Here is a 25,557-nt window from a genome sequence, read left to right on the forward strand (position 1 = left end):
CAAGTACGAGAGACGGAGCGTCTGCAAAACAGTTTCATGTTAACACTTTTTTTTATTGTATTACAATTTTTATTTGATATGCTTCAAAATGAAAAATGATTTATGTATTTTATTCTAAGTTATCAGTTATCATCTATTTGCACGAAAAATTTCAATGTAATCGGTTTAGTAAAATTAAAGGCGTTTATTAATTGGACATGAAATGTTAGATAAATTCCTCAAGTATCTATCTGCTAAAGTATTTAGTTAGTATTACATCGTACATTTTAATCTTATTTCTACTGTATTATTTATATACATTTAGATATCACCGAACCTTGCTAATATTTATTTTCTATAGATAAATAATTTACACACTTGCAATTATTGAAATTACCTAGTCATTTCTTTTCCCATACAACATGAGTGGCATGGGAAATGGAATCACCACAATAATATATATTTTCAATAATATACCTACAACCTTATTTATTCTATTTTCAGAATATATATTTTCAATTGTAATATACCTACAACCTTATTTATTCTATTTTCAGAGCTATCTTTTCTGCTGACGCTACAATCTCGTCGGGCCATTCATCTAACTGAAATTCCATCATTTGTCAGCAGATGAGACGCACACACTCCCGAGATCGGATCATCTCTTTATGGAGCAACCCAGCTTTGCGATTTACTAAGCTGCTTGCAAGATAAATCATTAATTTACAGGTGTTTGTTTAAGTGGAATTACCCCAATTTTAAGATATTTAAAAATTAAAATATATAAAGTACTTGTTGTTTTATTGGCAGTATAATCAGATTTAAAGTTATTACTAATATTATAAAGCTGAAAAGTTTGTTTGTTTGAACGTGCTAATCTCAGGAACTACTGGTCCGATTTATAAAATTCTTTCAATGTTAGATAGCCCATTTATCGACACTAAGACTAACAGGAATGGAGCAATGCGGTTGAAACCACCGGGAACAGCTAGTAAACATATAAATTTGAAGAAATATTAAAGTGAAATTTGGAATTGAGTCACGACTTTTTCAACTCTAGTTATTTTTAACCGAATTCAGAAATGAGTAGATTCTCAATTCGACTGCATCATTATTTTTGGGCTTTTTTAGCCGATTTGGATGGTACTTTTTGTTTGAAAACTAGTGCCTTTCAGTTGATCTTATTTTTTGGTCCAATTCTGATTATTTGATGGCGGTAAAGATTCATTAGGATTCATTCGATTAGCAATTATAAATTTAATCATATGAATTCTATATATATAAAATAAAATTTAATGTTATGACTAGACATAACTGATAAATGAACATACATAGCTATATAATATACATTATGTTATCTGATTATATCAACATGTACCGAACCCGCGACCTTTCTACATATCAAGTGCGCTCAACCACGTGACACCGCTAACACGATATAATCCGACACTGACTTGACCCGCGATTGACACATTGCCTCTCGGACATGCAGATTGGATAATAATTAATCTTGTACATACTAGTTATAGTATAGTATAGTTATAATATACAAAGGAAATATTTGTGTTGTTGTAGGTTTGTTTGTAACACGTTTTCACATAAAAACTACGGGATCGATTCAAAAATTATTTCACCAGAAAACTTCATTTTTCTTGAGTCACATAGGCTTTGTTTATTTCGTTTTTATATACTAGAGTCTTGTGTTGTATATAATATATTATGGGCTGTTGAGTAAAATCCCCTTTGTGGGGCAGATGTATCACATCTGTTTTACTGATTGATTTTATGAAGAGTATGATCCGCTTTGTATGTATCTACTGACAGACTACTTTAACCTATTTTATATTATTCTTCATCAATCGTCGACCATAGAACTTATTAGTTGTAAAGCGTACAGGATAACACTACTGCACCGTTGAAACCTGTACCTATATACCTACTTTTAGAAACTGAATTTATAAGATATAAATTGCCTTATCATTGTTTTTGTTTTATCTTGCAATATATGATTGAAAACGAATATACTTCTCACAAAAATTGATCCCTTTTTATATTTAGGTATATCATTTTAAACACCTTTATCGTGTAAACTTAATTTCAAACCTATTTTCCCACTTTTAACAAATATCCATTTCCTCTCCCAAAACATACGTAGAAATTGTTATAAAACTAATACATCACGAACAGCTATAAATCCCCTATTCCCACTAGACAACTTCAAGTGGACAACAGTTTGAGATATTTGAACATTTTTCATTAAGAAGTTTGCGGCCGTGAGGGGCTGTGTCTAACTTATTGTATTGTAACATTGCTTGGGGACTCGTAAATGTTATAATAATATGAAAATGTAATAATCTGTGTATAGATATAGGGTTAAATGCAGATTGTAAGTTTAGTAATGTAGAGTCAAGACTCGTAGTGATTTCTTGCTAAGGTTTTCATAATAATATCGTTTATTGTTATAAAACCGGGTCTGTCTGTCTCTATAAATGCTTAGATCTTTAAAACTAAGCGACGGATTTTAATATTTTTTTTTAAATTAATAGATGGTTCAATCGGAAGATTTTAGTGTACAATTTGTTAAGTTTTAGACAACGTGGGCAAAGCCGCGGGCAGAAAGATAGTAGAAATATTATTAGTGCTTTGTACAAAAATTAAAAACAGTACCTGTCGTCTCAAAATGTTGAAATTACAATCATAAAACACCTACCTAAGGTGGTTTTATCCTACACTAAAACCTACTAATAGCTTTTAGCCACGAAAAAAACACACCTAATCTAAAAATTATCAACACTGTTGTAAGAGAAATGGCCACTATCCCTTTACCTGTCCGGGGACGGGGGGCAAGGGGCGGGGACATAACTCAAAAGGTCCGAAACAAGAAATAACGGACGTCCAATTAATTGATGGTGTTTGGGACCTTTTTTTGGACATGCGGGTCGATGGTCTCCGAGTTTCTTGTTTGAAACACCGTTTGACAATGTCGCACTATTTGTAAAACATTTTTTATCGTCTGGCTGTTCATTACATTTGTATGATGAAGCTCAGTGATATTATAAGTAAAAAAAAATGTATAGAGTGGTTTTGTGAAGCCACGGTAAAAGTGAAACTTTTTTCACAAAAACAACTAAAGTAAAATGTAACTAATTAGTCACATTTCTACGTATCTACCGTTTCCGGAGTGCTATCAACACGTTTTTACTTATAATATTTACACTTTTATTAGGAATATTTGCAGCAATCTTAAAAGAAATTACGACTTCTTTTCATGAAGGAATTATTTCTATCTTTCTTTTATATTCAACAGAATAATACCGTATTTATACCAGTTAATGTATATTCCTTTTATATAAACACGTAAATACAATTTACAGACTTATTTCTTTTATAACGAGGATTTATTAAAACTCTCATGTGAACACGGTACCATTTGTAGCAGCCCTACATTCAACGCGACACGTCACTACATCCAGGGCTGTCACCTATCTGTCTGAACCAAAATAGATATGATTTTCTAAATCCTCATAATTTATGTTTTAGAAATAAAATGGAATATGAATAAAATATGTCAGCCTGTTTATGCAGCTTTTATGTATTTTTATACAGCTCTTAATCCCTCTCTGTCAAGTGAAGATTTTATTTTATTTACTGTCAAAAATACACATCATAATAAAATGATGCTAACATAGTTACCTATGTTAGCATCATTTTATATGATATCAACAAATTTGAATCGAAAGCGTAGTCTTTAAGAAATAATAGTTAACCATGTTTTAAAAAGAATTACTTTTTAAATTCTATATGCAACACTATGCAAAGAAAAAATGCCTAATGATGTTTCAAAACCGGTTGTTACTGTAATCTAAAAATGAAAAAACAACAAGTAGAGCTTATCAACTGAGTGCATTTATTATTATAATCTACTAGGTACTACGAGGCAGATGGCCAATAACTCATGAAATTATTGTATTGTTGAAATTATTGTTCTATTTCTATTTCTATTTCTATTGTTACCGATCCTTGATAAGTATACAAAGTTTGAATTAAATCTGCTCGTTTCAATTGGTTAATAAAAGCGTGTTGATATATCGAGTGACAACCCTATCTCCGTCAATAGACTGTCAATCAACAAGTCGCACAAAAGATCAAAATTAGTCGTCACTTGGCTGTCACGTGAGATGCAGGCGATTGTGCCAATCATCGATAATTCGACTGCTATGGAATAACTTAACTATATATTTTGTAAATGGATAAGTTGGTCGTGTGTATTTTTCGTATGTTTGTATGCTATTAAATTCGTTGTTGTTTTTAAAATCTGTGTATAATTTTTGGTTTGATATTAAATCTTTTCTAATACTTATTACAAAGCTGAAGTCGAGTTTGTTTATATATTTGTTTGAACGCGCTAATCTCAGGAACTACTGGTCCTCACTCCTTTTTTATGAAATACTAGGTTTCCGCCTTTCCGCATACAATGAAAATCCTGCATAGTTTCCGTTCCCGTGGGATTTCCAGGATTGCGTCATTTTCCCGGGATAAAAAGTAGCCTATGTCCTTTCTCGGGTATCAAAATATCTCCATACCAAATTTCAAGAAAATTGGTTCAGTAGTTTAGACGTGATTAAGTAACAGACAGGCAGACAGAGTTACTTTCGCATTTATAATATTAGTATGGATTTCGGTGTTAGATAGCCCATTGGAATAGGCGGTATATCATCACACAAAAGGAGCTAGCGTGGCACAGCTAGTTTGTTATAAAATGTGAAAAAGAAAAATAATGAAAAACAATACTAAGACTATTTTTTATAATTTTGAACGATACATCACTAGGCAATAATTATTACATACTGAAATATTTAGAATAATAATCAATTATTATACCGTAGTAAAACCACAAACCTGTAATTACAATAAATAATTTGACTATCATCTCTAATGTATGCAATCAAACGTATAAAACGCATTGAGTAATTTAAAATATGGTTTTGCAACTCGGTTCAGAGGTCTGAGTTAAGCTTTGGCCTTTATATTTAGCACCTAACGGCTTCAAACTAAATTGGACACTATATAAATAGCAGTAAAGTTTGAATTCTATTACTATCATAATTGGTGGTCAATCAACTTTGATGCTGTAGGAATTTAGATTCTTATAGATTACACATACGGTATACTTTTGTTTAAAGACATGTTCACGCATCAAGAGATACATCTAAGTTAGGTAATGCTCGTATACATAATGTAATATATAAAGTTAATGGCTAATTATAAGTTAGTATTTACGACCACTCCTTAAACCTGTCTTAGGCTAAGATTATCTTATTAAAGTCTACCTAACTGCTTATGTGATTCACTGGAGTGTCAAAATAGATAGTTTCCATAATCTTCTTGATAAAGTCAATTTAGTTAACTTGTATTGGAATTTACGTAAGCATTGTGCATTTGACAGATTTTTACTTTGTAAATTAAGCACAGGTAATTTATTGTTTTGAAGGAAACTTCTTTATGCGGGTTGAAAGTAAAATTGCAAGATTGCGTCATGCCAATATCGTCACGTCATGGAATAAGGCGACGATTTTGGAATCTTTGAATCTTGCCAAAGTTTGACTTCTGATACGTGTGCTCGCCACATACGCTCTTTTTTATCTAGGTAGTTACTCATAAAAAATAAAAAAATGGACTAGGTACATCATTTAATTTATGTACCTACTTGTACGTGTATTTAGATAACAAATATTTTAGGTAATTTTGTATAAGTTTATAACATAAAATACGCGAATAAATATAATAAAAATAAACCCACACACAATAGGAAAGGACGTTCAATTAACTTTTAATCTGCAAATAGGGTCGTCGGGTTTACCTCACATTTGGATCAGATTTCGTGTCTTTTGACCCAAAATTAAGTGGCTAGTTTTTACTATACGATTTTCTATTAAATTACTTGTGAATGCAAGGTTTATTTAGAAGAAGATTATATTTATTTCTTAAGTAGGAGCTTGTTTCGACTTTGCCGGATAAATATAACATTTAGCCTTATTTATTAGGTACACTTACAAATAATATGGCTGTATACTGTCTTAAATATTTACGTATAAGTTAGGTGACATAATATTATGTGTAAATAAGTGTAATGTGTGTAAAAAGTTCTATCATAAAAAAATCGTTACTTCTCAAATTAAATAAAGCTGACAAACAATAAAAATGATAAAAGCACTCGCAGGTCTCTCGAAAATCCAATATACTGTATTGGAATTTATGTATTCCGATATTGAGGCATGTAGTACCTCTTACCTCCCCTGCCTTGCTAGATTAAATATTTTGTCAAAAATACGATTTTATAAATAAATTTAAGGAAGCGTATTTTAGGCAATATACCTGTACTTTTAACTGTTCTGTGGCAATACATTTTCAGCATATTTTTTTGTGTGGACATTACCTACTAGTTATTGTATAATATACTACTACTATGTATAATTATCATCACTACATAGTATAAAACAAAGTCGCTTTCTCTGTCCCTATGTGATATGTCCCTATGTATGCTTAAATCTTTAAAACAACGCAACGGATTTTGATGCGGTTTTTTTAATAGATAGATAGAGTGATTCAAGAGGAAGGTTTTAGTATATAATTTATTGTTTTAGACAAAGCGGGCGAAGCCGCGGGCGGAAAGCTAGTAAAGGATAAAAGGTATAGCTTTAGCAAGATAAACCAGAAAAACATTTTGAACGATGAAGACTCGTCGAAGCGATTTCAAAATCGGGACTCTACCTATATCATAATATTTTAAAAACATAATTTGTATGTTTTTTTGTGTGTTTTGATGCCCATAAATACATAGCTATTATTTCATTATCACTAAAATCTAAAAAAAAAATTGTATCCCAAAGAAATGCAGGCAAGGCAATATTTAATACCAAGCAAACCCACATCCTAAAGCCAGTTTCATCTAAGTATTACTAAAAGAATAAATTACCATTAATCACAAACGATTTATTCATTGCAATCGCTTTAAACCTGACTATGGGAAGATCTCGTATACAAAACCCGTTCCTACACTCTCACAAACAGACAGACAGATAAGAATTGCATATTGAGAGTACGTGACGGCGGCGCTTTGTGATGCAATTTATATTTATTCAATTCAATTGCAATGTTCTTAGTTCAGAAGCTTAGTGATAAAGACTTCATGCTTCAATCAAAACAGTTGGAACCAAACGTGTGAAATTAAATTGATTTTTCAATATATGCACATTATTTATAGCTTTAATTCGTAAAGGAAAACATCAAGAAGGAACCGAAAAATCACTCCGTTGCGGCGTGAAAGATAAACAAACAAACACGTTGCATTTATAATATGTATTAGTAAGGTCAGAATACCTATATGGATTATTTCAATTTAAAATGATTAACTTAACGTATGTAGAGCGTTAAGACGATACACGAAAAAAAATCCACTGCTTGGCGGGCGGAGTCTAATAGCTCGCTATCGCGAACGCGGGTGTGCGCCGAAGTCATTCTTGCAAACTCGCCGCGCTGCCGCTGGCCGACTCGGGACAAACATGTATGGAGTCGTCATACAGTTATAATATTTTCATACATTTATTTAATTGTTGATTTATTGGTTTTATTTTCTTGCTTATAAACAAATAATCTTCTTTTTAACAACTACTTAGACATTATTAATTTAGTAAGTTGATGTAAATGTTCTTGGATTATATCCTGTAACTGTGCCTTATATAAATAAATAAATAAATAAATTATTAATAATTATTATCATTTCGTAATGTTTACTTTATTACAAAATAATACAGGTTATAAATAATCTTTAAAATAACAAAAAATATTGTTACTCTGAAAAAATGAAATGGTACTCAATAACGCGGACTACTGAATTGATTTAGATAGAATTTGATGCTGACGTAGATATTACATCATGCCCAGAAATGAAAGGTACTATTTCTGAAAGAAGTTATAAACCCTAATTCTTCTCAGTCAAAGTCAAAGAGTGGAAGATATCACTAATACAGTAAAACTGATGCGAAACTTTGGATGTTAATTTGTATATTTTTTTGTTAGTTGTTACTTAATCACGTCAAGACTACATTACCAATTTTGATAAAATAAAGCTAATTGCCTGGATTTACACATAGGATACTTTTTATCCGAACTGAACACTTCTGTGGGAAAAAACAGGATTCACGATATAACCTAATTCCACGCGGGCAAAGCCGCGGTCGGAATGATATTTTTTTAAATAAAAAAATTGTTTTAAAAAAAACACAAAATATATTGACGCATGTATTTATTTTTTGCACTCTATTATAATTGTAATTATTCATTACAAATAATCAAAATAAAATAGCCAGAACAAAGTTAGGCCCTGGTAGGGTAGGTAGGCAGATACAGCAATGTGAGACGAACACTGGCTTATTTATACCAATAATAATGTATTATAAACATTAAATTAAGTTTACAACAAAAATACATAATATTAGCTAATGTGAAAACGAATCAACCAATCATCCCACAACAATGAAATGTGCACACAAATATTCATCCAAATCGGTTCATGTGATTAGGAGGAGTGACTGCAGCGCCATCTTCCGGGCCCAATTGTGTTTCCAGATCACCCAGGAACTCAATTTAATATACTTACACAAAATTTTTCGAAATTAAAACTCACATTACTATGTAAATATGAATATAAACCTGTTTTAGTACTAAGCAATTTCCCGCACAGGTGTAGTAAGTATAAATGAAATAAATATCAACATCAAATTCTTTATACAACATACTTATCTACAACCTACTAAGAAATGTAATTCTTGAAATTTTTTCGTATTTTTTTAAATATAATACTACTCCAATGAGCTCCTGTTCCATATTACGGCCACCATACTTCCACTAAGTTCACCATGATTTTTTATTTCTTTGCACTTTGTTGCTTTTTGCTAAAAATGGAATCATGCGATAAAACCAGTAGAGCGTTGATAACATACATTTTTGACTGAATAAAGGTACTTACGAAGGAGTGGGTTCACATTGTGAACAATCAGTGGGTTTATTTTCCTTCTGGATTCCGGATTTCTGAAAAGATTATCTATGCTCTAAATGAAAAAAATCTTACACATTCGTTATGTACTTAAAACAGGGGTACATATCAAACATCGTCTATAATACAATTATCATCAAATTTAAAATAAAACCAACTTACTTCATTAATTTGTTCCAATTGTAAGCATTCTTTTTCCTCCAACCTTTATGTTTCTTCTTCTTATTTTCTTTATTGTCCCCATTTGTCTCATTTTGTCTTATTGTGTTGTCACCCTTTTTTACGATGGCGCGAGCGACACAAGTTCCCCGTGTGACGGCCGTAGCGGGAATGACTCGTGCAGCGATCGGAGTAGGAAGGTACAGGGCGGCTCTCGCTATATTGGCTGGTCGCGCGCTAATTTCAAGTATTTCTTGTTTATTTCAAAACCATCGCATATTTCAAAATTCTAAATCGGTAGACGTATAGGTTGTATGTTTTATAGTTAATATCCAAAAAGTCGTAACTTTACGTTTGTTATTTTGAAGATGCCAGAGATTAAAAAAAAATAACAATGAGAACTTTGTATTTTTTTTCTATCGAGAAAATATCATGGAATCATGTTTCTAAAACGGTAGACGTATTGTGTTACTATTGAACTTTCTTGTCAAGAATTTTCATCACGACAACTTAAATAATATAAAAATTACGAAGGTTTAAAAAGGGCCGTAAATGTTAGAAAAATTAATTCATCACCTTAACCGTTTTAAATACTCGTTTAAGGCGTTACCCGGCAATTTCGACTATGTTCAACCTCTATAAAGTCTGGTACAACATAAAGCACAATACCGAAAAAAATATATAAAATAGGATGGTCTTTGATCTTTAATTGCTCGCGAGGACTTTTTTCCAAAGTTAATAGATTTCTAGAAAAAAAATGTGCCGTGGTCATCGATTTTTCCGCAAATACTCTATAAACTTCGTAACCTGCTGACTTAGAGATCTGAAAATTTTATGTTTAATAAATTATCAGTTACACAACAGTCCCTGACGAGGATATTTTGTTTCACTGATTAGTATCTTTTTAAATACAAAATGCGAGGAAAAAAGAAGGTGCAGCGGGAGAGGTTTGAGATCCGTCAAGTATGGTCAAGGTTATTAGCGCATGTATAAGCCTTAATAGAAGTTGTATTCTGGTATCCTTATAAGTTACTTGCTGTGCCCCGCGGTTTTACCCGCGTTGCTCCGCTCCTGTTGGTCTTAGCGTGATGATAATATAACTATAACCTTTATCGATAAATGGGCTATTTAACACCGAAATACTTTTTCAAATCGGATAACACCGAAATAATAGTTCCTGTGATTAGCGCGATCAAACAAACAAACTCTTCAGCTTTATAATATTAGTATAGATAATAATATAGCATTGGGCTTAGTTGGATACGCGAGGTTTCAACTTTCAGGTCCTGTTAATTAATTTGACATCGATTAATTTAAGAGCGGCTTTGTCTCTTTCCCTTTCATGTTATTTGCCTTAGGAGAGAAAGGAAGGAAAAAGTGATTAGTTTTAACGTTGATCAGAAAAGTAGAGCTTAGAAACCTTTGAAAGTGAATTTTGTAATGGAAAGTTACGGCGAGAATCTTATTTTATAACTAGCTTTCCTCCTGCCGCTTCGCCCGTTTTGTCTAAAACCTGAAAAATAAATAATAATATTATACTAAAACCTTTCTCTTGAATCACTCTATCTATTAAAAAAACCGCATTAAAATCAGTTGTAGTTTTAAATATTTAAGCATATATAGGGACAGAGAAAGCAACTTTATTTTATAATATAGTGTATAGTTTATAGTTGTTAGTTGTATAGTTTATATTAATATTAAATTTATTTTCATTTAAATAGTGTAAACAAAAAAGCTATGTTTTCTTGTCTTTTTTTTCTAAAAATGGATACAGGTGTCCTAACACTTACATTTAAAGATTATTATCAAAACATTACGTAACTGATATAATCTAAAGTAGTGTAACCTTTACACCCACAAAACTTATGCAACTTATCGAGTTAATAATCGATTCTAACACCTTTGTTTGAATCGATTGTGAAACATCGATTCGCAATAATTAATTGAATTTAAAAGATTTAATCTGTGGTTTTTGGGTTGGGTGCGATTTCTATAATCGTTTTATATTTTAAAGCTCTTTTCAATGTTTCATTGATTAATTGTTTGATAAAATATTATTGAAACCTTCAAGTTATTTAATATCAAAATCGGTTCAGTAGTTTTTGAGTAATGTAATAATACCGATAGCCCCATATCAACAGAATAATTTTAAAAGTTGTACGATAAAAGACTCTGATGTCTTTTAATATTTAATTTTATTTCCACTCACTACAAGAGTTTATAAAAATGATCACAAAAACACAAAGAGACCATCTGATAAATTCAATTGATATTTTATACAAAATTTATACGAATGAATAAAGAGATGAGTATATTGAAGGTGTATTTATTGCAACCATATTATTTTTCTTAGACTGCAACTATTATTTTTACTAACAGTTTTTATAAATAAATATAGTAATATTAAATACTGTCTGTTTAAAGATGATAGGTTTGTAATCTCCGAAACGATTTGACCGATATTGATGAGGCTTTCACCTGTTGTTACAAAAATTAACTTATATTTTTTACTGCTGACATTTTAAATATAAAAACTTGGAATGCATACCTACCACAACCTACCCTATAAGTTATAACCTGATGCTCATTTAAATTTTAAACTATACATGAGATTTTTGTATTTCAACTACCAGAATAAGAAAATAAGATGATTAGAAGGAACAACAAAAACATCTTTAACAGAATGTGAAGGGTGTGCTGTCCAGTCAGCGAATGCTGACACGCCGCCTCTCAGTCACGGCTGACCGAATAGCACACGGATATACGTACCTACACTGGATACCGCTACAAAATAACAGCATTACTTAAGCTGTTATTATTTTGTAGCTGTTATTATTATGTTAGAGATACAAAAAAAATGAAGTCGTTTTTGATGATGCTCGTAGAAACTGTAATAAATATATGTACCAGGATTTTAATTCGTTTTATTTTAACTCGCTGTCCTCATTTGGGTATTTATTAGCAAATCATAAAATATTACTGATTTATCTTGTGCAAGTGCCATCACAGCTAAGAAACCTCTTTCAGTTAGGTATTTTAAAATTCTACACGTTTAGTTTATTATTCATCACATCTGCCAGAATATGCACATAGCCAAAACACAGTTTTCAAAACCTTAATTATTTTCGTTCAATTGTATCAAATATCACTTTAGCACATCCTTACATTATAGGCAAACAATAAAGACGTCAGAGGCAGATGCATTATGCATTTGTTTCACTAATCGATTTTCTTTAGGGACAAGTAGGTGATCAGCCTTCTGTGTCCTGCCATACCGAGACATTTTTTTTTCTTCGTCTCCACCGGGAATCGAACCCAGGACGCCTTCTATGCTCACGCGTCAACCACTGTACCAAGGAGGAGGTAAAAAAAAAATTGATCTTACATTATTTAATAGACGTATCTAGATTACTAACTCCATGTTGTGCCGGACACCTGGCCACCCGTATACTTACTGTAATGCGCACAATATTTTGGTGGAAAATCTCATCGTCTCATCATTTCATGTTGAGAGAAATACATCTTTTGTAAAGTTTTACTAAGAGGTTTATCGCATATTACGAAAACAAAGTCGCTAATCTGTCTGTATGTATGCTAAGATATTGAAAACTGCTTAAAGATTTTGATGCGGTCTCTTTTAACAGATAGATAGGTTTTAGGGGGAAAGTTTCTGCATACAATTTTTTTACTTTTTGACAAAGCGAGCGAAGCCGCAGGCGGAAAGCTAGTTAATCATTTGCATTAATATACCTAGGGAAAATATATTTAAACACATTTTGGTTTTATTTTTTACGCTAATTTATTATTAAACATTGTATAATTTGTTATTGTTAACTAATTACTTGTTATTGTTACGTAATGCGTAATTCCACACGTTATAATATAATTAGAAGCTATGTTTGTAAACATACAATTATTCAACCGTGACATTTATAAGAAACTACTGGTCCGCCCCGGCTTCGCCCGTGGTACATATTTCGCAATAAAAGGTAGCCTATGTCCTTTCTCGGGTATCAAAATATCTCCATACCAAATTTCATGCAAATTGGTTTAGTAGTTTAGGCGTGATTGAGTAACAGACAGACAGACAGAGTTACTTTCGCATTTATAATATTAGTATGGATAAAAGGCTCCATTCAAATAATAAACTATGTTTATAAATAAAAACAATTATGTTATTTAAAAGAAAAAGCTATAAGAGTTTAAAATACAATTTCTATTGATCATGACGAATTATCGAATTAGCGTAAAGTGATGGTAATTAATTAATTATTCCATTAATTATGAACACAATAATAATTATTTTATTTATTTTCAATACATTAAAAAGCTTAACCCCGGAAAATCACAGAAAAGCTAAGTCCAGCTAAAGTTATTTCAATTCCCGGAAAGTTACTTGTTAATAACGCGTTCATAGATAAAACTAAAAGTTACAAGACTTCACGAGAAGCCAAACTACGCTTTTTACGAAAGTGTAAAATGATTAGTTTGCCCGCTATTTCGCATGATAAGTAAGTTTTCATCCAAAGATATAATATTTATTTTATAAAATACTAGCTTTCCGCGGCTTCGCCCGCTATATTTAGAAAAATTAAAAATACTAAAATCACTCTATTTTATATAAAAAAAACGTATAAAAATTCGTTGCGTAAACCCGATGTTATAAACGGATGGACAAACAGCGACAGCGACTTTGTTTTATACTATATATTGTGTATAAAAACTACAAGCATAAGTGCACTTCAAGTAAGTCTGTTTTCTAGATTATTCCGCGGCTTAGCGTTTTATTTCTGGCTTTGTATTCAGCGCGCGAATTCAGCTCGGACGTGCTAAATTAGGCGGGAAACGCGACATTTTTGCGACCCCTACCACCTCGCAGACAAAACACGACAATACACGTAACTACAGCATACATTGCTCCTTTACACCAGCTACTGAAACAGACGTTCGTAAGAAACAAGCAATGTACGTCGCGCGTAATTAGAACTACGTGGGCGACTCGTAAGTTAGTTAGCTTGCTGCAGTTTTGTTTGTCGTAAAAACTAGCCTCTTTAATGTCATTATACTGTTATGAAGTCTCCGCGAATAAATTGCGTCTAGAAGTAATATAACGAAAGAATAATACACAAAATTACTTATTAAGCAATTAGAAATAGGCTCGCAAATAAAGGAAAAGTTTAATTTTTCAACCTGAAGATGAACTCACATTTTCTAATAAATTATTTGATCACAATTCACAACAATGAAGTCTCTACGAAGATATTTTAAATACTCAAAAATTCGCGCGTATAAATTATCCACCAAAATAATTTACAACCCATTTTATTTGCAAATAAATTACCGATCACACATGAACTTGTCCGACTTTCAAAAAGAAGGATTATGCGACACATCGGTGTTTAACAGTAGCGTCACCTGCGTCACTTGTAAATGACGACTGCAAAAACAAAACGCCTTGCTGAAGACAAACGATGTCTCGCTTTTAACCTATAGTTAAGTAGGGTTGTTAACAATGACTTATTAATTTTTAATAAATGTTACCACAATACGAATTAACATAATTTTTATTGACTTTGTGAGTCACATAACTGTAATATACTCTAAGGTCACATATTACACGCGCTTTAAAGCACACACTACATATAAGTGATATTATTTCACTTCAAGTCATGAACATTTATAGCCCTCGCAAACTTCTTCGGGCGTTTTATAATGACTTAATAGAGCAAGGCAAGAAAATAAAATTAAGTTATAATTTTATTTCGCCTATGTCATTACACCGACAGCTGTAACAGCATAGCTAACAATGAAATATTTACCAAAAACACTTAATACTATTCAATATATTATTTAACACATTAGTGGTAGCCCTACATTATATTGGACTCAAAAGCAAGCATTTATCCCGCGGAATGCCCCGCGACGATCAAACGTGTCCGCGCTTTATTTATCGCACAAATACCGATTTAGACGTTGCTCATACACTAGTTCTATCCCGCTGCTTTTGTTGTAACCGTTTGATCTTGTTAAAGTATTTCATTGGTTTTGAAGAGACAATTATCGATTGATGTAATGTATTGTGTTTAAAGAGGTTTGCTGTTGGTGAGATTTTGTTGTATTCGTTTATGATTTATCCGAGTAAAGCGGTATTATCATTTTAAATAAATACCCTTTATATAAATTTATAAATACCCTTTTTTTCTTGTTTTATAGGTAGAGGACGAGATATTTACTAATAATCTTAATATATTATATAAATCTCGTGTCACAATGTTTGTCCTCAATGGACACCTAAACCACTTAAGGCTTATACATGCGCTAATAACCTTGACCATACTTGACGGATCTCAAACCTCTCCCGCTGCACCTTCTTTTTTCCTCGCATTTTGTATTTAAAAAGATACTAATCAGTGAAACAAAATATCCTCGTCAGGGACTGTTGTGTAACTGATAATATATTAAATATAAAATTTTCAGAGCTCTAAGTCAGCAGGTTACGAAGTTTATAGAGTATTTGCGGAAAAATCGATGACCACGGCACATTTTTTTTCTAGAAATCTATTAACTTTGGAAAAAAGTCCTCGCGAGCAATTAAAGATCAAAGACCATCCTATTTTATATATTTTTTTCGGTATTGTGCTTTATGTTGTACCAGACTTTATAGAGGTTGAACATAGTCGAAATTGCCGGGTAACGCCTTAACCGATTATAATAAAATTCGCACACCATGTGCAGTTCGATCCAACTTGAGAGATAGGATAGTTTAAACATGTAGGCACCACGGGCGAAGCCGGGGCGGACCGCTAGTATGAATATATTTTCTATCTAGATATTGCTATAACGTTCAGTAACTTGATGATTTTTTTCTTCAATTAAATAAAAAATAATATTGTATAATATTATCGTCCATTGTTTATTGACAATTATAGTTAGGTACAATATAATTTTCTCTCTCCCTCCATTTAAAGACTACAAATGAAACAACAAATACGACACAAAGAAACTAAAAGGATGTCAAGCAGCATATTAATAATTCAAACATATCTCCAAAGTTCACACTAGCCCGATGTTATCTAAACAGTGTTTTATATTCTAAATAAGCTCTCGTCCCCGAAATGGGCCCATTCGGAGCACTTAATGGGCCTTTCTTGCCCCACCTGAATATATATGGCCCTTTAAACAACTGTTAATGATTTGACGTTTTAAATATGGGGTTTAAATGACGGTCTCTGATGTGTGGGGAAATTATTCAAGAAAGTTATGTTTATAAAAGTTTGTATGTCACTATGTTTTGGTGAAAACCTCCTACTTTAATAAAAAAGCATGGGTAGGAAGGGTTCCTAATTAAATTGATTTTTTTACTTTATCTAAACACTAGCTGTGCTCCACGGTTTCACTCGCATTGCTCCGCGCCTGTTGCTCTTAGGGTGATGATATATAGCCTATAGCCTTCCTCTATAAATGGGCTATCTAACACTGAAAGAATTTTTCGAATCGGACTAGTAGATCCTGAGATTAGCGCGTTCAAACAAACAAACTCTTCAGCTTTATAATATTAGTATAGATTATGGACATCATAATAGGTAAATTCGGCGAAATTAAATATCATGAAAATCCTCGAATTTAACTTACTTATCAGCACATCTAATCAAAAAATTTGACGACATGTGACATCTGCCAACCCGCACTTGGCCAGCGTGGATTATGGCCACAGTTATGACATTAAACATAATAGAAGCCACGTGCATGGAACAATAATCTACTCATTAAATTTAATATAGAACTATTTCATATAGAAGGGATAAATTTAATTAATATTTCTGTCCATTTATTAATTAATTATCTGTTGCATACCTAAGAATCTATAAAAATTGGGTGGGTTCGATTTCCACCCAGGGCAAATATTTGTGAGATGAACATCGATGTTTGCTCTGTGTCTGGGTGATAATTTATTTACATAAGTAACTATATATAAGTAAGTATTTAAAATTATATATGTATGTTTATCAGCCATTTGTTTTCCACATAACAAGCGAAAGCTTAGTATGGGATCAGATCGTGCCGTGTGTGAAAAATGTCCTGAAATGTCCTGAAATATCTCTAGCCTTAAACCCACCCACAAATTACGAGCAAACCCACGCTACAGAGCAATAGCATTTTATTAACAAATGTAAATGCCGCTTCATAACAACGTCCTTTCGTAATTTCCCAAGTTGTCGGTAAATTAATTAAAATAAAGATGGCGAATGCGAGGTAACATTGTCGTGAAGAATTGCACGAATAAAATAAATTCCTCCTGTGGGCTTGTTGTATGAAATAAACTGTAGTTTAAACCCTTTTGTGTCTTGTTTAAGAGAGTTAAAATAATTTACGAAGTTTTATCATAATATAAAGATAAAATTAGACAGGTTAGTCTAATTTTATCTTTTGAATTAGGTATTTGTCGAATTTCATCTGAATCATTTAATCCGTTTTCACGTAATTGATTTACTATCAAACTTTCACATCATGGTTTCGCACACTGAAATAATTTTCTAAACTAAAAACGTACCTGCATATAAATCCAAGTTCTGTGATTGATGCAATTTAAATAGCATTTTTCCTTAATGGCCACTCAACTAATATTTATATAATTACATCTAAAAATATTCATCCATTTCACATTACTGACTAACAAACTGTGAAACTTTAACATAATAGCAGTAACTCAAAATTTGAAACCCATCAACCATTATTGCTCATACAATGCAGGGAACATAATGTAACAGTTGAGTGCCACTCAACTGTTGAGTACGCTTGAGGGCGGGCTTATGACGTCACGAGATAACCTTCCTTGTCGAATATAAGTCAGGGAAACTTGACGAAATAGTTTTATTATATGTAATAGGAAGAAGAGTTGTTACTAAGCAATAGTGTGATTTAGAAGAGACTCTAGGTAAAGATAATTATAATGAACTTTATAATAATGAGACATGTGAAAAAATTGTAATAATAATATTTGTTATTGTAATAAAAAAGTTACAAATCGATGCTCTTGTTATAAAAATCATAATCTGTCTAGCCTACGTGTTCACATGTCTTAAATTAAATGTGAAATAGATATAATTTAAATTGAACCTTTCAGACTGACACGCGTTTAATTTAAAACAAACTTTGACCCAAAGTCCCGTCGACCTATCCTTAACCTGTACACTAATAATGTTGAGAGAGAATATTTTTATGCAGATTCGTTTTAAATAGATAAAAGTACAAAACTACTTCCCAGATCTCAATAACATTCAAGCATTCACATGAGTAATAAGCATTCAAATAAAAAAAAAGTTTACTACACAAATTGGTTCCTTTACTACATAAATAAAAATACCTTATAAATAAAACCTTCTTTATTTAAATCTGTTAAAAACGGGCACATACCACAAAAATAACAATAAAATACAATAACAATGTGATATACTTGAAGTAGGACTGACTGCCGAACCTCACTGGAGGGCTTCAAGAGTCTGTAGAGGGCTACAGCTGTACAACTCGAGAGGATATGTCCCATGAATTCTTATTGTCAGATGTATCTTTGGATTTTTCGTGCATGGGCTTGTTGCTCCGTACTTGTGATGTTTTAAGATTTTTTGGACCGTGTAGACAACGGATTTGTAATAAAAGTTTATTTCGGTTATAGTTATAAAATTGGTTCAGTTCAAGTTGTAATATGTGATATATTAGTTTATATAATATATTTTATTAATAGCCAAAGTATAACGAGTCATCTGTTCAAATTTATAATTAAATATTTAAACCAGCTTTTCAATATTGCTTAAATTTTTAGCAAAGCCGATATTTCGTGCAAATATTTACTTACTTATACATCATCAATATCACCATTTTATATTAAATTCCATCCCGCAAACATACCTGTAACAAAATATATTAAATCAGTTTGATATGTTGATTGTTTACTAAAACAACAGCCTACGCGTGAACACATTATACATTATTCAAAGGTAACAAAGGCTTTAAATAGATATTATCTACATAGCAATTTGTTATATAAAAAATACGAGTAGGTAATGCAAATGAAGTTAATTACTAAAACAAATTGAAACTCACAAGTTTTCAAATATTAATAGTATAAAAGAAAACATTAAAAAATACGCACATCTATACAAATATTATAAAGAGGAAAGGTTTGATTTTTTGTTTGTTTGTTTGTATGAATTGAATAGGCTCCGAAACTACTTGGCAGATTTGAAAAATTCTTTCACTGTTGGAAAGCTACATCATTTCTGAGTGACATAGGCTAGGTTTTATCCCGGAAATCCCACGGGAACGGGAACTATGCGGGTTTTTTTTTGAAAACGCGGGCGAAGCCGCAGGCGGAATGCTAGTACAAGATAAACTCATGAAATTATTGTATTGTCACGAAGATTGTCCCATCCATGATAAGTGTACACAGTTTGAATTACATCCGTATTTTAAAGTGGGTCAAAATCGATGACGCTAAATAGACTCTAGAGCTAAATAAGTTGGTTACATACAAAACATAAATGCATACAAAAAGTTAGCATTTTAAAAATGTTAAAAGCGTGATAGAAGAAGCATGAAATTTGGAAAAATTGGTTAACTCTAATAAAAACATTATCAGCATAAAACATACCTATAAAATACACAAAAAAAAATAGTCGAATTCAGAACCTTTTTTCGATTATTTATTTGCGTTTGCTAATAACAGTAAAGCAGAATCCATTACCGTATAGAGCCGAAAACATGTGGTAACTTGTAACAGGTAGCTGTAAGCGATTGGCGATACGACCTCAGTGTACCCTCCTTGACATGCGGACGGGGGTACACTGGGCGCGATTGTAATGATAATATCTATTTTTATATGTAAAAGGTGATAAAATTGGAAGAAGTGATTTAAAATTGTTGTAAAACGGATTGCACTAATTCTTCTATAATTATTGCAATTCAAAATCGGTTCGTTAAGATGGACAAAAACTTTCATGAAATATTACAATCGATTAAGTTAAAATATCGGAAAAGAAAACGAGGAAAATATTATATATTATAGAGAGCAGTTATTTACTCTATCAGCCGTACAAATAAACGAGTTATAACATTTTATGCAAAGAATAAACTAAGAATAAGGAAAAATCATACAAATAAACACGAAATAAATGTAACCTAGTATAACTTCGTAATAAGTATTCATACTAATGCTATTCCGTCCTTATTACGGCTACCACCCTAGTATAAGTCTGACATAACCGAGTTATAACATATCTTTTAGTACATTGTGCTGTGTTTTACAAGTTTTAGAAGCAATTTTCAATCTAAATTTGAGATAATAGCAATGAGAGTAATACGAGAAGTATAAAAAGTTGAGCAAATTAATAATTTCATTACGTACCTATTGAGATGGAAAATTTTGTATGAAATGTCAAAATATACGAAATTATGAAAAACCCTTTTGATATTTATAATGATTTATTTATTTACAACATGCACCAAACCATACATACATAAAACTTATTTCTAAACTTATCACAATAATATACACTTTCGTTGAAAATATAAATCTTCTAAGCCTGGAGTTGTATGTTTTGAGTACCAGTTATTTGGCAACTCTCTATCTCAAGGTGGGTTTATCTTCTGTTCTCCAGATATTTGATAGCGTTATCTATCATTTGCTTGCATATTTAATGATATATTTAAATTATTTCCAATAAATATTTAAAAAATAAATAAACAGAACATCGTATGATGAAACTTCACAACAAATTCGACGAAGTCAAACGAGGGTCAGCAAAATGACAGCACCAAGGCTTAACCGTAGACAATTTCAATGTTTTTCATAATTTTCTGAATGAATTGCGACGTTGCCGCTTCGCGCCTATTGCATAGCGTGAGCATAGATACATCGACGTTATTCCAAATTTATTTGTAAGAAATTATGACATCCTTATTCTTTATTTATTCTTATCATATCTATGCATTGCATAAGGTTTGAATAAGCAAGTTTTTATTTGTACGGCTGTATGACTTTCAATGCAAATATTATTCGAAAAATCTTTTCAACTCTTGTCCAATAACTGATAAAATTGTATTAGAAAATTTCATGTAAGTATTTGTACCTTCTAGTATATTTGTAAATGTATTAAATTAAATAGCAATCAAATCAAGCATTTTAAACAAGCGTTATCCATTAACACTAACAATATGTTAAACTTTTAAATTTAACATATTGTTAGTGTTTTTTGACTTTATTAACATACCAACTATTTTCATTAAATTAGCTGCTACATTTCCCTGTGTACCCCAACCCTAAGCCACAAACGAGCACTCAGGGCGAGCGAACCGATCGCCGCACAAACTACACTTTTTATGTCACATCTTCGTATTAGGGCGCGTTTGTGGACGATTGTTTTCTACTTTACACTCCATTCCTGAGTTTATCTGTTAATCCGTGTAGCTGATAATGATTTTATTTAAAAATGGTGAATTGAAGTACAGATATCGATTAAACTCTATGTTGTTGATATGATTTGCGAAGAGCTTTTTATAGTTTCTGTAAAAACAGTTTTTCCGAACTGACGGTTAATAATTTCGTGTGTTTTACACTCTATCTTCATAATGTAGATTATAGATTGTGAAGGTGAAAAAGCGATATTAATGACGTCCAGTTGAATCAAATTTCCTGACTGCTGTTCTGGTACGGGAGCTATTAACGTTGAAAAAGAAGTCATTTTAGTATAGCTGGTTTTTTGATATATTGTTCCTCTAGCTATTTCGGTTAGAGTCCGCGCAGTCTGGCTGGCCGGAGTGGTTGCGTTCAGTAGTGCGCATCTTATCTGCACAGGAAATTATCCTTAATTTAAAGTCATTTTTTAACGCGTAATTTTTAAACTTTTGCCTTTAGATAGATCCATCAATCATAATTTTTTTATTGCAAGACGTTTTTTTCGTTGTTAAATAGGTGCCAGACGCAATTTTTAATTTCGTTTTTATAAAAAATTCAAATTATTTTAGAATGTCTGTAAATTTCATATTATGTTCTTCAAACATAATATAATCTAAAATTAATTAGCCAGACGCTAATTCGATTGTTAAGTATGAAATATGTACAAATAAAAACGTAGTGAAAGTAGGTAAGTATAACAATTTGATGATTGTGTATATGGAGAGATAGTTTAAAGTGCAAGACAGATAGAAAGGGTCGGCCGCGAAAATTAAATAACAATAAACAATAACTTTTTTTTTTTCGAAAATATAAGATGCATAGAAATTGAATTGTTCCTACTCTAGGATTCCCTGTGTTGTGGGAATAAGTACCTTCCATTGGTACATTTTATTCCTTAGGTTAAAAATAAACTATTAGGGTACATCAACAATCTTCTATACAAAACAATTTTTTTTATTACTCAACTAGCGACCCGCCCTGGCTTCGCACAGATGCGATGCTGATACTAAAATATATATATATAAATCTCGTGTCACAATGTTTGTCCTCAATGGACTCCTAAACCATTTAACCGATTATAATAAAATTCGCACACCATGTGCAGTTCGATCCAACTTGAGAGATAGGATAGTTTAAACATGTAGGTACCACGGGTGAAGCCGGGGCGGACCGCTAGTATACTAGCTATATAAATTCATGCTACAACTTTAGTTAAATTCAATACAAACTTAAACATGCGAGTGTGTGTTTGTTTTGATGATTTGATTTTGATGATTTTGATGCTGAAGTTGTTATACGCTGTTCTGACTCTGTTATTTTGATTATACTTCTGGGAAATATGGATCACTTGAAATCATCTTTGAAAATCTGGATGGATATGGGTGTAGGAAATCATCAGCGATATATAAACGTTAATGAAATATACCGAATACTTGGAGTATCTTTATGTAAATCTTTGCAATGCTTCCACGCGATCACAGGGTGTGATTACACACCAGCATTTTTTAGAAAAGGCAAAGTCAGACCTTTTAAAATATTGGAAAAATCGAAAGAATATCAACTAGCTTTTCAAAATATAATTACCGATGATGAAGAAATAGTGAAAAGTACCTTTATAACCCTTGAGAAATTTATTTGTCAAATGTACGGTGTCCAAAATTGTTGTAATATTAATAATGTTCGATTTCATCTGTTTTCAAGTACTTTCAAGTGTAAAAAATCTGAAGAAAACTTTGCAAAAAAATTTCGAAACTTCGACTCTTCCAGTTTACCACCCTGTAAAGCTGAATTGTTTCAACATTTATTAAGGGTTCGCTATGTGACTAAGCTATGGAGAAATGCACACCAAAAACAACCGACAGCTTTATCTCCAGTTGCTTCTGGTTGGACCATCAACAAAGATAAAGACGATTTTGTTTGGTTTGAGGGAGAGCAATCACCTTCCACAGTTGTAGATGTTATTATTCAAAGTAAGTATTGAATAGAACATTAATCAAGAAAAACTAAATTATTATATTATAACGAACAAATCTTTTTACTTTGAATAAATGAATTATTATTTTTTTTGTTACAGATAATGGAATATTGGAAAACAATAACAATAGGCATGACGAAAGATTTTCAAAACCTCTTCCATAATGTGTGTATACGTTTATTAAACAAGAAAAACCCTATATTTCGCTAATATACTTAAATTTAACGAAGATAAAAGCCATTTTTCAATAAATATTTATTAACTGTGCCAAAACAGCTCACAGGTGTCATGGCGTAGGCGTGACGTCACTCTTACGTAAATACGTAATAATATTTAATTATTAAGTGTTATAGAATCTAATTTAAAAGTTTATAAGTGGTGTGCAGTATTGCAATGTGAATCTACATAAAAATAATACCCAAAAAAAGTGTTAGTAATTGTTTAAAGCGAGAAAATAATATGAAAGGAATAATGATTGTATAAATTTGACGCAGAGAAACCCGAACCACATATTCGTGAATTCGCAATTATATTTCTGTTCTGAGTCGATAAAGCATACGTGAAAAAATATAAATAAATAAAAATGCGTATTCTTAACATATTCATAACAACAAAATACACCTGACGCGAAGTTGTTTACAAAGACGTGACGTCACGCGTGTTTCAGTCAATATGGCCGACTGCAGAATTTCAATGTTTTATTTTATTGATAATCTCATTAATCTTAATGTTTTTAATATTTCTAAGTCACTATTTTTAATTTATTTATTATACATTTTCCCTTAAAAACACTAATTCGATCATTTATGGATACTGTCGTCATGCCTATTCCTTAGACGGCTTAGACGATAACATAAATAATTCTGACAGTGAGAGGGAAGATGATGATGATGATGATTATGAAGATGGCTTTTTAAATTTAACAATGTAATTGTTTAACCTTCATTGATATAGTTTTTATTCCATTCTTTTTAATGTATGGTAACTTTAATTTATTTTTCACTTTTATGTTTTTTTTTTCATTTTAACTTTTTAATTTATAAGAACAAGTGTAAATAATATTGTATTCTTGCAATTATTTCCTGTCGCATAATTAAAATACACTAGCTGATGAGCTGCATGCTTCATTACTTTTTTTATTTATACACATTATTTAATACTTAACAATCGAATTAGCGTCTGGCTAATTAATTTTAGATTATATTATGTTTGAAGAACATAATATGAAATTTACAGACATTCTAAAATAATTTGAATTTTTTATAAAAACGAAATTAAAAATTGCGTCTGGCACCTATTTAACAACGAAAAAAACGTCTTGCAATAAAAAAATTATGATTGATGGATCTATCTAAAGGCAAAAGATTAAAAATTACGCGTTAAAAAATGACTTAAAATTAAGGAAATTATCGTGTGCAGATAAGATGCGCACTAATAAACGCAACCACTGCGACCAGCCAGACAGCCCGGACTCTAACCGAAATAGCAAGAGGAACAGTATATCAAAGAACCAACTATACTAAAATTCTCACTTGTCAACGTTGGTAGCTCCTATACGATTCAGATACTTTACTAGATTAATTTTAAATAATTATTTTTAACAATTATGACACCGAAATAGACATAGAAATATATTCATTATGGCTAAAATATTTTATTTAAGGCATAATAAAGTAAGATGAACTTTCTAAGAAGATATTTAGGTACTACCTATTTATTTTACTTTTAGTTGTTAGCGCCGTGTCGCGCCCGAGGAGCTTTTAATGTCAGTTTTTCTAATTTTTCTAGAAATTTCTGAATTGAAGATTCATTCCTTACTTGCTTTTTTTTTCTTTGATTGACGTCAATTTTTTTTTATTCAATAGCTGCAAACAGAGTGTTTTGTACCTACGTTAAAAGAAAAATCTTGTATTAACTATTTTCCTCGTCATTTATTAC

The 25,557-nt window shown here is 31.6% G+C and overlaps 2 protein-coding genes across 2 annotated transcripts in view; both read right to left on the minus strand.

Moving 5' to 3' along the window:
* LOC149898051 (uncharacterized) overlaps nucleotides 1-25,557 on the minus strand; it is a 370,187-nt gene that overhangs the window by 214,708 nt on the left and 129,922 nt on the right. The gene's annotated exons all lie outside the window — the stretch shown is intronic.
* On the minus strand, nucleotides 8,270-12,614 carry LOC149898056 (uncharacterized). The gene is made up of 4 exons (XM_090115673.1): nucleotides 12,610-12,614; nucleotides 9,197-9,430; nucleotides 9,008-9,069; nucleotides 8,270-8,933 (listed from the first exon to the last, which is right to left on the minus strand). The coding sequence occupies exons 1-4, from the start codon at nucleotides 12,612-12,614 to the stop codon at nucleotides 8,893-8,895; spliced, it is 342 nt and encodes a 113-aa protein (XP_089971799.1). The 3' UTR covers nucleotides 8,270-8,892.

The sequence above is a fragment of the Colias eurytheme genome, chromosome 24, assembly GCF_061535395.1.
Source record: "Colias eurytheme isolate Ceu_HAF_F1 chromosome 24, ilColEury1 Martin Lab GWU primary, whole genome shotgun sequence".
In the NCBI taxonomy this organism is placed as follows: Eukaryota; Metazoa; Arthropoda; class Insecta; order Lepidoptera; family Pieridae; genus Colias; species Colias eurytheme.